Genomic DNA, 12,065 nt, shown 5'->3' with positions numbered 1-12,065 from the left:
CCAAGCATGGAACCCAGCCTACTATGGGACAGACCCAAATCCCAGGCAGCAGCTAAACTAGGCCTGCTGAAGGTGGCTGGCTTCCCAGATACACGTCCTGTCTGCACAGGCAATGCTGCTGCATTTTGCAGCTGTTATGCTTTCTACACCCTGCAAAGTGCAGGCACCAGCCTAGTAGCGGGTAACGAGACAGGGTGCAGTGGCAGAGCCTCTAGCAGCTGACAGGAAAGGTCATCTGCAAAAATGAAAATTGATCAGGAACTTTCATGACAGGGATAGTAATATACAGATTTTTTACTTTGGAATATACTTAGGAATATGCAGATTTTAACATCACTCTCCTGTTAAGGACATAGTAATTGCACATGAAACTCTGAAAAATAATATAGTTAAAACCTGTATTTTCATTCTAGGTTATTACTGCAGGTTTAGGGGTATATATTGAGAGCTACAAATACAAGTGGTTTGTGATTGGTTGTCTGGAGATGCACAACGCTGCCAAAGGGTCTAAGAAAGGCTGTTTAAAGTCAGAAGAAAATCCTCCACTGGCTGAAGTGGGAAGGAAGATTTCTTTGTTTTCCTTTCGCAAGTTTAGTCTATCCAATATACAAAGAAAAAAACAACAAGATGAGATCTATCAGGTTACTGTAGGAGTAACTGAAGAGATATTTAGAGACCATCCAATTAGGAATTTAAAAGCACATTACTAGATTACTAGAAAAGTATGTAATCATTATGGCCTCAATCCAGCAAATCACTTAAGTATATGCTTAACTACAAGTACATGAGATATTGACTTCAATTGTTCTATCACATGCTTAACATTAAGCATATACTTAAGTATTTTGCTTGATGGGGAGCTAATCACGCTGTTTACTGAGGGTGTTAGATCACAGTACCCTTTAGCAGATTGTTTTGAATACTGCATAGCCAAGACCCTGGTGTCCAGATAGAAAAATTCTCAAGAGCTGTTAATCAGAAAGCGGTTGTATATTAGAAAGACAGTCTTTGCTCTGCAAATAAGCTTCAGACTAAGCAACAATTTAAAGCCTACACACAAAGGTGGAAAGAGATTCCAATGGTACATAACATTTACTATGACATTCTCTGATCCAATAGATTAACATTATGAAAAAAAAACCTGACTGTTTGAATAAGGAGAATTACCGTACTTATGAAATGTAGGCAATAAAACAGGAGCAGAAGCTCAGTGAAAATGTATGAGAGCTAGGTAGCCAAACAGGTGACATTTGCAATTTACTCTGTTATGCTGGTGTCCTAGCATAAAACCAGCGGAGTCCTGGATCCCACCCAGAATTCTGTCAATTGGCATCAGGTCACAGCACCTCATGAACAGATATCCAAGGGTTCTCACGTGGCTGAACTAGCAAATTCAAGCCCCATATGCACACTTATGCCAAGGCCAGTCATGTCTGGGTCCCCCAGCACAGCTTGCTGTGTACCTCTGGTGCTATAGAAAATGCTGCAATGAAAGATGATGGTTGTTTTCCTCTGAGAGGACCATATAAGTGAAACTCCCAACCCAATGCTTGGCTTTTGTCCTGTAATTATTCTGTGGATGTTTTTTTTAACTTTATTTTTACTTTTTTTTTTTTTTTTTTTTCCTAATTGCATGCGGTAATCATGCGTTCCCTAATACTGCTGCAATTAAGTCAATTAAACTACTAGAAATAAAATAAAACCTCCCTATTGATAATGGACTCATTGGACTTGAAAATTTCTTCTGTCCTACAGGCCATTTCCTTTTCTTCAGGGTGAGTTTTACAACAGAACATTGAGTCTATTCAGGCAGAGGTGTGAGATTTAATTTTGGCTCAGATGCCTGATTTGCAAGGTGAAATGTAAGGTTAGATATTTATATGCTGGGTTGGGATTTAGAATTATGCTTTTCCATGGACTTCCTACACACTTCCATGTATATCAGTTCCTTACCTGTTAAAGAACAATCTCAACCTTTCCTGTCTTATAGGAGGGGTAGTATATGTAATATTGAAAAGTGTGCAGATACTCTGCTATGGTGAACAACTCAACTGATTTTTCTTGAGTTTGAGCTAACAAGCATGTTTTGTAAATCTGCTTCGGGCTTATTGAGAGACTTATCTTTTACTGACCACAAAGTGCAAACTCTCATCCATTCTGATGCCTTTTCCTGTCTGTTTGCATAGGCACATCCAAAGCAATACACAACCTCCTCAGGCACCAGTTCCACCCCTCGGATATGTATCTGGAAACCTTATTTCAGACTTGGAAACAGATGTTCCAGACGATGATGAGGATGATATTGAAGAAGAAACTCTAGAAATCAATAGGCCACTGAGAGGTCTAGAGCATACTCCAGGCTCCAGTATGGACAATTTAGACAGCTCTGTGACAGGTAACCAAACACAGTAAACATTAACACCAGCTTGTTCCTCACAGGAAAATACATCACCAAACAAACACTTTTAAAGTGAAAATTTATTCCACTCTATTTCTGTAACATTTAAAATGTGTTAATATTGAACACTAAGTTAAAGAAGGATTTGAAAATACTTTGCGTTGCTGCAAAATGATAAGAAAATTCATGAATTTTAAAAAGCTTTAAAGACTCAAAAGAAAACTCAATTATATCCTAGCTTTCATGAAAAGTTCACTCTACTGGAGAAGCAAACCAGTTACATAAAAAGGAGAGGGAAAACCTCAGCTTTGGAATATGTGTTTCATACATCAGGAGCAGCATAAAAATGTTATCTTAAATAATTTTCAGATATTTTACTGGGTAAATGCTTTCACAGATGAACATGAAGAAATTAGAAGACTTCAAAATAAGCACAGTTAGTTAGATCAGCACAACATTTAGTTGTAGTGTAATACAACATTTATGTTGGGAAAAAAATGTGTATTTTGAGCCTACTTTGTGTTGAAGAATTTAGTAATTGTTCCCTTTCAGTTAAGTTATTTAATTATTCTGATACAACACTACTTTTCGCCCTTTGCATACATTTTAAAGTTACAACAGGAATCATCAAAGGGGACTTAGAGGAGTATGCTAAACTAATGTACAGAATCTGAATAAATAAAATTGCTGTTGATGAAATATAGGCAGTGAAATATATACATTTTTTTTAAATGCAGACTTTATATGGACACATTTTTAAGGTATCTCCAAATTCCCCTTAGGCTGAATTTGGGCTTCTATACAATGTACTGTATAGATAATGTTCAGATTTATTGCAGACCCAAATGTGCAGTGTCCATAGCTCCCTGCAGCTGGTGGGTGCCTCTTCAGTCTTTGAGCTCTATGGAAGAAAACTAGCTTTTAATTGCACCTGCAAAGAGACTGGCTTACTAAAGCATTACTTTAAAGAATGCAGTGCAGTTTATTTTCTTCTCCTTGTTGTGAACTTTGGAAATTTCAAGGATTTTGTACCCTTATTTAAACATTATTATTCTGAAAACACTGCAGGAATATGACAGTAATGGAGCATCAATACCTATAATTTCCTTCCTTTTCCCTTGTTGAATTAAATAGTGTGTTGCTTTATCCCACTTTCCAGACTTTTAGCTCACCCTAGGGCCAGACTGCTTGCCAATCTAATTAAGACTTAAGAACTGTAGCTCTACTGCTGTGATTTGAAACTTGGATCCAACTGAAGGCTGTAGAGTTAAAGTTTAAATCCCTGAATCCAGAAGGTTAACTTATTAGCACATGAGTATGTTAAGTCACTTTGCTTGAATTTCTAGTGTAATCTCCTTCAGGCTATAATTCTGCATATTTTTGCATATCTCGCTAATGGCTCAGAAACGTTTCCATTAGGAATGCAGTACGGGCTTTACACCAGTAATACAGAAATAACTAAAGAGGTAAACAGGTTGCCATATATTTTCCATTTGGTATGTATTAATATGTCAGTGCTGATATAACTGTAAATCAGGAAATTAGTGTTTTGCACATTTACATTTTCCCCTAATATTTTGAACCAACCTACCTCATGCAAAGTAAGGAATAGCTGTATTTCTGTTCTGATTCAAAGACTTCTGTGCCCATTGTAGTTTATGCTTTTACAAATAAGAATCAAGCTTCTTTTTCTTAGTTGTAAGAGTAGTTGAATTATTGGGGTGTTAAAAAACTGTTGATGTTTGGTTTTTTTTGTTTTTGTTTTTGTTTTTGTTTTTGTTTTTTGGAAGAAATTGAGCAGAACCTGGTAATGTAGGCTGGGAATGCATGCAAAGAGATCAAATTCACACCCACTTGTTCCCACCACCACCTTGATGTTGGTTCATCTAGCTGAAAATTAAGGTTTTCCTTTTGTTTTCTTTTCTTTGCTTGTTTAATTCCTATCTGGATCTGTTTCTTGATCTGGTTCACTGCATGGCAATGTGTTTGCTGGCACTGCAGCAGGGGACTGTGCAGCCGGAAAGGAAGCAAAATGACAGGCTACCCCAATATCTTACAGCCAACACTTAGATTGACATAAAACACTTATGAAACAATAACCTTGCAAAAATACATCCAGTGTGTTCTAAATGATCTATAAAATTGCAAACTCTTGGAATAAAAAAAAACCTATTTCTGTATTTCTTAGTTACTATGTGGGCAAAACCTCAATTTTCTGAGTTGGGCTTGCTTTTTTATTAGGAGATGGAAGGAAATTGCTTATTTTATTAAAGGGGAGTTGTTTCAAAGGAGAATTTTAATTTTGTGTATTTGTTTCTGCTAACCCATCCAGGTTGCATTTGCTAGTGTTAAAGAGGGCATAAAAGAAATTGCATCCATTGTTTCTAAGCTGTTTCTCTTTCTTTAACTTAATTGCTTTTAGAATACTGTTGAAGAACTAAATTGTTTTTTCTTCAACTGAGAAAATAAAAGCTGCTTCTTACAGGGCTTTTGATGATATAAGCCAGCATCTTCCTAGGAATTGACATAGTATGTTTTTACTTTAAATACATTATAAAATCTGAGAGAAATGAGAACAGTTAACCTTAAAGAAGCAGTTTTTCTTACATTTTTAAGCATGTCCTGTGAATTCGGTGTCTGTATGAAAACTAAGTTGGCATTCCTTGATCCAGACTTGCCCAGAATAGAGTTGACAGAGTTACTGTAGGGTGAGCGGGATGTGTTTCCTTGCACTGTTAGCATGCCTCAGTGATGACTTGAAGGTATCCACTCCTGGAGTGCAATGGTACTTTGTTTTTCACGGCTGAGCTGAGTTTTTCATCCAATGCCAAAAGTAGGATTCTCAGTGGGAAAATGCTGGCACTGGGTGAATTAAGCTCTAACTGCTAAATTTCATCACAAACACAGTGTAGCTCCTATAAAGTGTTTAAAAGTCAGGTTGTCTTCCAAACTCTTGAGTTTTAGTTACAGCTAACTGAAGATTCAGACAGGGATTTAATCTATGCTATTAAGGTTTTCTCTTTGCAGGTGACAGAGACATAATGTTGACAGGTATGACAGAATGAAAAGAAAGGAGGAATGCTCAGTATCTTAACATTTTCCAGATACTGCAAAGAAAACTCAAGGAGGTTTGGCTGTTTGTGGGTCAAAATAAAAAAGTAAAGCCCACATTTTGATTTGTTCCCAGCTAGGGTACTAAGTTCCTGATTCTGACTTAAAGAAACAAGCAAACACAAAACCAGACAAAACCAAACAACAACAAGCAAACTAACAAAACCCTGAAGAGCAGATGGAAAATTTCTACTGACTTTTAATACACAGTCACTTACTGAGGAAAGAGATAGACCCATTGACTAGCATGGACATTAGAACAGGCTCTATTCCTACCTCACTCATAGAAGAAGAGAGATATTCTTGTAAAGAGTAACATTGCATATGTACAACAAATCTGATTTTTTTTTTTTTTAATAAAATTATATAGATTTGAAGTTATTAAGATTGCCATAGGATGTATAACTCAGCAAGGAAGAAAACACATCTCTTATTTGATGTGTTTTAGTCTTGATTAAAAGAATTGGTGATCACTGTAAAAGTTGTTCATTCATTGCATCTGAGCACAAATGGAATAATTCTTGAAAACTGCACAAAATCATTTTGGTGAGCCATATTTTATCAAGGCAGAGTTCAATATTTGTATTGATTTTGATAGGGGTGCCTATTGCAGAAGATTCTATTTTATAAGCAGTTAGACAGATTGCATTTAATAGGAAGAATGTGTTTCATGGATTAAATATGTACTCAGAAAATAGGAAACTGGTAGTTTTTGTATCTCATAAAAATGGTAATGCAACAATTAGCAGGGTCATATTATAAAGCACAGACTTTACTCTAGCTTAATGGATCTAGGGATATGCATTCATCAGCAAGGATGGATTTAGCATAAAACGACATGTAAATGAATTGATGACTGATCATAAATTAATTTTAGTGTTGAAGAAGTAATAGAGACACAGCAAGATGCCACTTTATCATAGTATTTTATTGCTCAGCAACATTTGAGCAACTACTTGATGTTCTGGGTGCATTTCTTTTCTAACAGCTTGAATAAATTTGAGATTTTTGTTGTGCTTTTCAGCAATATGGAAACAAAAAATCTAGAAAGATTGAAAATGTAAACATAGATAAATTTGGCTAAGTGGCATAAATTCATTTTTCATTACATGGTTATGTAAAGCATTAATTATGCTTGGACTTCTGAAGTGTCAGATATGTATATATGTTTTGACTCCACTTACTTAGAGTTTAACACCACTTCCTCCTTTCCCCCTCAAAAAAGTGTTTATTTCAGGTGTATATGGTTAATATTTGGGGCATCTCTGAGGAAGTATGCTCTAAAGTATAAGCTCAAGTCAAATTTTTGAAGTATGATCTTATTTATATTCTGCATTCAGCACATTCCACTATTCTTTTTTATCTAATGGTGCAACAACTGTTGCCCCCTTTTATTTAATCACTCCCCTTAAATTTAGTGGTCATTCTTTCTTCATAATTATGACCTAAAGGAGGCGAATGCCTTCTTCCTGTACATGGGCTGGAAGATTTCAGCATCAGCTCCTGGGGACTTCATCCACATCTGACAAACCTGAGCAGCCTGGTTGTGTTCCACCAGAATGCCTGCAGAGGAGGAGGCATGTAATGTTAGCGTGTGCTCTGTGCTTTTAAGAAAGAAAGCGCAGAAGCACACACATATAAGTCCCAGTGACATCAGTTATTATCTTTAAGCATGTAGATTTTTATGCATGCAGAGAAGTACTATGTGGAATTTTCAAAAATGTTAGGTTTGCTGTGAGCAGATCTTGTTTCACAAGCGTTAGACTTTTTGTTACCTTAAGTAAAGCAAGATTACACCTTCCAAAGAAAAAAATAGTGTTTTAATTGTAGGCAAAATGCCACTAAAAGCTGTAGCGTGCAGCCTACAAGGAGCTGGCACCTCTATTCCCTTCACCTTTCCCTGAGAGCAAGGAGTTTTCTGTTTGCATTAGCACCAAGAGATATTTTATGGAGCAAGAAAACAGAGTTCAACATTTCACAGAGTTGATTTTGTTCCGCATAAAGCATTTACTGCTGCTGTCAGCAAGAGTAAAATTTACAGTTGCCAAAAAGCGTAAAAACTCAAATGCATTCTTGGAGAACACACAGTGAGTTGCATGTAAAGGAGACACTAAAAGCCTATTTCATACCATCTAAAAATGCACAGTTGATCTGAAAGAAGTGTCAGCATCTCTTATGCTGCCTTTATTCAGAGAGAAACAAAAGTGTGCCTGATTGGGGAAATCAAGAGTCTGGTAGATGCCATTAGGGAAGGCTTCCCCTTGCACACACAATATGAAGGCAGCTGCATAGAGGTATGAGGGGCCTGGCCTGGGCTGAAGCAGGGCTTGTGTCCATTGGGCCATGTCTGTGCTTCTAGAGGACAAAGACAGAATGCTGCTGGGAAAAGAGAACAAATAGGGAAATTTGATAGCTCAGGAACCAGTGGAAAAAATGTGGAGATTTTATGGTTAGCTTGCTGATTTGAGCAGTTTTGAAGAGCTTTTCTTCAGCTTACAGTCCACTAACCAGAAGTAACATCGTTGTTTGCTTTAATTGTTAGCTGTGTTGATGTCCTCCCCCACCTCATGTCCATGCAAGGACTGAACTGCTGTGTTCAACCCACTGGCAGGGCACCTGTTCGTAGCCTAGCTGGTGTTTGCTGTCCTTCAGAGGTCAGGAGGTCAGGAGCAGATCCCTCAGAGGGTTGCCTGAAAAACTGGGAGTCTGATAGCAGTGCTTCAGTGATCATTGATAGGTAGGTGTTGTTAAGAAAATCTGACATGGCTATGTGTTGTGTAGAGGGGTAAGTGTATAAACACTCACTGGAGAGAGCGTTATAAACTTGTACAGATTTTTAGTCTATTGCACTTTTCAAATGTAGATTTTTTTAAAACTAGATTAAATCCTTCTAAGAGCAGATGGAATATAGCAACTGCTCCTAGATACACCCCAAAAGTATTCCAGCCAAACAATCATGTTTATTACATGCTGTGTAACTTGTAAGCAGTTACCAGATGGGCATAGCAACATAAGCAAATGAAAATTCAAACTTAATTTCATTGAAAAGATCCATTGTTTTGTCTACAGATATAGAAAACCTATGTACGTTCCTACATATCCTATTCAATATATATTTTCATGTATCTACAAACAGAGCAGAATGTATAAAATACTTGGGCCATGGAACTAACAATATACATCATAAATTTTCAGCACCTGAATATCTTCTTTTGATATCTATGAATCTAGTTATATTTTTATGTTTCAGCTTCTGCTTACATATTTTGCGGAATGTGCTGATTAGCAGTTGTTTGAAAATGTTCTCAGCTGTAGCATTTCATTCTCTTACATCTTCATGAAGTGTTTTATCTCTAGTATCTCTTTTCATACTGTTCGCATGCAGCAATAACTGTTGCTAAGACTTTGCTCTTCATTCTCTCTGATGTCCCATCACATTTTGATTGTTAGTTCAGTTTGTTCCTCTTCTCAAGGAAATTCAGCTTCAGCCTTCTCTTGTGCTGTCTAGCTTTTCCTACATCTGTCTGCATCAGGTCAAGTCTGTTTGGAAAATAACAATTGTGTGTGTGCTCTTGGCAAGCAGAATCTAACTCTGTCACTCTTTGTTGCACTTAACACACTTTCTGCCTGTCAGACCTCCATAGACCTCTTCAGTTTCTTTTTTTTTTTTTTTTGTATCTTAGGAGTGCATGGACTTCTGTTATTATAGCCTGCCACTTTGTTGACATCAAAGGATTCAGTCACTGCAGCATCACAAAATAATCCATTGTTCTTAGGCTTTGTAATGCAGCATAAGCAAATCAGTTTTGATTTAATAATTAATTAACAAAATAATACTTTCCTGGACAACTCTTAAAAAAAGCTTTGAAGAACATACTGATACCGCTGTTCATCTTAGGTATATTGACATAAATTCACCTGTGCTAAAGAAATTGTTAAGTCAGGTCCATGATTTATCTCTCCACAAGTGTTGTCATATCTTGGAGAACAGATCTTCATTTGTCCATTGGTACTTTTCTCAATATGCCACTTTTTAAAAAGCAACCTTCAGATATTTTAAGATGAAGAGACAACTTTGCTGTCTCAGAACAATATGCTATGTCTACATGGTGCCACACAATGCCATGCAGTAATTCAGGTCCCAACAGCATTCTGGTAGTTCTGCACTTTAGCTAGAGTTCGTAACACATTAATATGTCTGTTCTATTCCTGGAGCGAAGCTAGGTATTTGGTGGTAGCTGAGTATTCTTTGCCTCGTGCTCCACTGGACATTGTAGAACTATACATTAACCATTTATGATGATTTTAAGAAATACAGAGCACTATCAACTCCATCTGTAATCACTGAATTTTGATACTTTGAAATAATCCAAACTCATTGATAGCTTTGGAAAATATATGTTGCATTGCCATATTAGGTAGTTGATCAGTTCTTTCTGCAGTGAAAAAAAAGTAAAAGAAAACATAAATGAAGAGTGGAAAGTATGAATCCTACTCTTAGTATTTTGTTCTTTGTGTTTTAATTATGTCAAGATTTCTACATTCTTGTCATGTTTTTTTTTCTTTTATATATATATATATATATATTTTTTTTTTTTCCTGGCTCCTTTTTTTGATGTTATTATTGCTTTCCTCTCCTGCAGTGGTGGTAATCTGTAGCTAGGGTATGGTAAGGTCTGCACTGGCTTCCTGTGTGATTCAGTATTCAAGAATGTGTTTGCTCTGCTCTTGAATGTCTGTTTCTAACCTTTTAAAAAAGAAAAATCAATCCTGTAAAATGGATTGCTTTCCATCAGTTTTGTTTGGGCCATTAAGATTGCTCATCTATTTTAAAGTTTTGATTGAGAAAATGGCATAATGCCCATCTTGTTCCAGAATGTTCTTGAAGCCCAGGTCTGACTTCAGCCATACCTGCTGATATTTAGACTTGTGCTGTCTTAAAGTAAGACTTTTTGCAAAAATGAAACTAGATATTGCTTTATAATAAAAATAATAATTTAAAAAAATCACATTACTTTCAATCCCGGGAAAAATCTTTTAACATTCAAAATAATTTATTATGGCATCTATATGTGTGTAGAGGATATGTATTATTTGGTTTACAAAGTGACAGTTACACAATGCAAACTATGAATGAGATCCCAGTTAGCTTTTATAGTGCTCTTTTATATCAAGCTCTGTTAGCCACCCTTTGGGTTTTCTGTGGAGAAAGAATATATTAAGTGGGTCTTTAAGATTTAGATGATCAAAAAAATCTCAAACATGTACAACTCACTAGACCCCTACATTTGTTTTTAGGTTCAATGGTAAATGGATGGGGTTCTGCGTCTGATGAGGACCGTAACTTTTCTAGTCATAGATCTAGTGTAGGTAGCTCCTCAGATGACTCGATCTTTACCAGCGGCAGTTTTGCACAAGCTCTGGTTGCAGCAGCAGATAAAGCTGGTTTTAGGCTGGATGGAACCAGCCTGACAAGAACAGGTTTGTAGACTCAAAGTTAATGCTTTCTGCATGAAGAGTGTCTCTGCCTGTTCTTCTTTTCAGTGAACCTGTGTCTCACTTGACATTTTTCTAACATGCATGGAGTAAGGTGGATGGAGATATTTTTACCAGTATATTTAAAATAAAAACTTACGTTATGTTTCATTTTTAGTGATTTGAAGTAGTGAATACTGCAAGCTTTTAATCAGCACTTTCAATCTTCTGCAGTTTCTCTTTATGCTGACTCTGCTATGGATTTACTGACATGTGCTCTGTTTAATATTTTGGTTAAGAGATCACTAATTCTGCCTTTGAATTGTCTTTGATGATTTTATTCCTGCAACATCTCCTCACTATCATTTACATTTCCAATGATGAAAGTCATGTTTAAACTGTTATCTCCATCCCTGCTCCTCTGTTGCATCTCTTCTTGCAAAAATGTATTTTTCTATGAAGTTTTTCTAAGCATGGGGGTGGAATGCTACAATTTGATTATAAATGATATGAAATGTTTAAAAGTCTTTTTAATCAGCTGATGTTAACAGTATTTAATTCAATAAATCATTAAATTTTGATTAAGTTTAATTTTAATTATGCCATCAGAATTAGCCAAGTGAAATTTAATACAGGTAAAGTGACTACTGCCTTTGAAAACAACCAGTCTTATCAACTAGAATAAATGAATGAAAAGTAAATATAATTTAGTTCTTAATTGTAAAGCTCCTTATGTTTAATTTTTAACAACAACACAAAAAGATAAGCAGAACTTCCTTTTAAATATTCTGAACAAAGAATGTATTTGCATTTGCTCAGTCATATTAAAATTAAAAAAAAAAAAAACAACAAAAACCTAATTATTTAAATCCACACAACATAATATCAAAGTATTCATTCGGGTTCCTGTTTTTTATTATGCTTTCTTCTCCTGTTCCTGCACACATTTCCCATAATATTCTTATCATTTAAAAATATTTATCATCATTTTTGTAGAAAATTTATCCTTTGCTAAAATGCTTGCATTCTTGATAAATGTCTCCAAATGTTAGGATTGGTAACTGCCAGCTTTCTATACTCA

At 35.9% G+C, this 12,065-nt stretch overlaps 1 protein-coding gene across 1 annotated transcript in view; it reads left to right on the top strand.

Annotated features, from left to right (window-relative positions):
* The window catches only part of ROBO2 (roundabout guidance receptor 2), a 1,058,225-nt gene that overhangs the window by 1,026,169 nt on the left and 19,991 nt on the right, over nt 1–12,065 (top strand). Inside the window, exon 26 of the mRNA XM_090121115.1 lies at nt 2,187–2,395. Coding sequence (XP_089977241.1) covers nt 2,187–2,395 — 209 coding nt within the window. The remainder of the gene's footprint in view (nt 1–2,186; nt 2,396–12,065) is intronic.

The sequence above is a fragment of the Phasianus colchicus genome, chromosome 1 (assembly GCF_987193195.1).
Source record: "Phasianus colchicus chromosome 1, bPhaCol1.hap1.1, whole genome shotgun sequence".
In the NCBI taxonomy this organism is placed as follows: domain Eukaryota; kingdom Metazoa; phylum Chordata; class Aves; order Galliformes; family Phasianidae; genus Phasianus; species Phasianus colchicus.
This window is presented reverse-complemented; position numbering and strand designations above follow the sequence as displayed.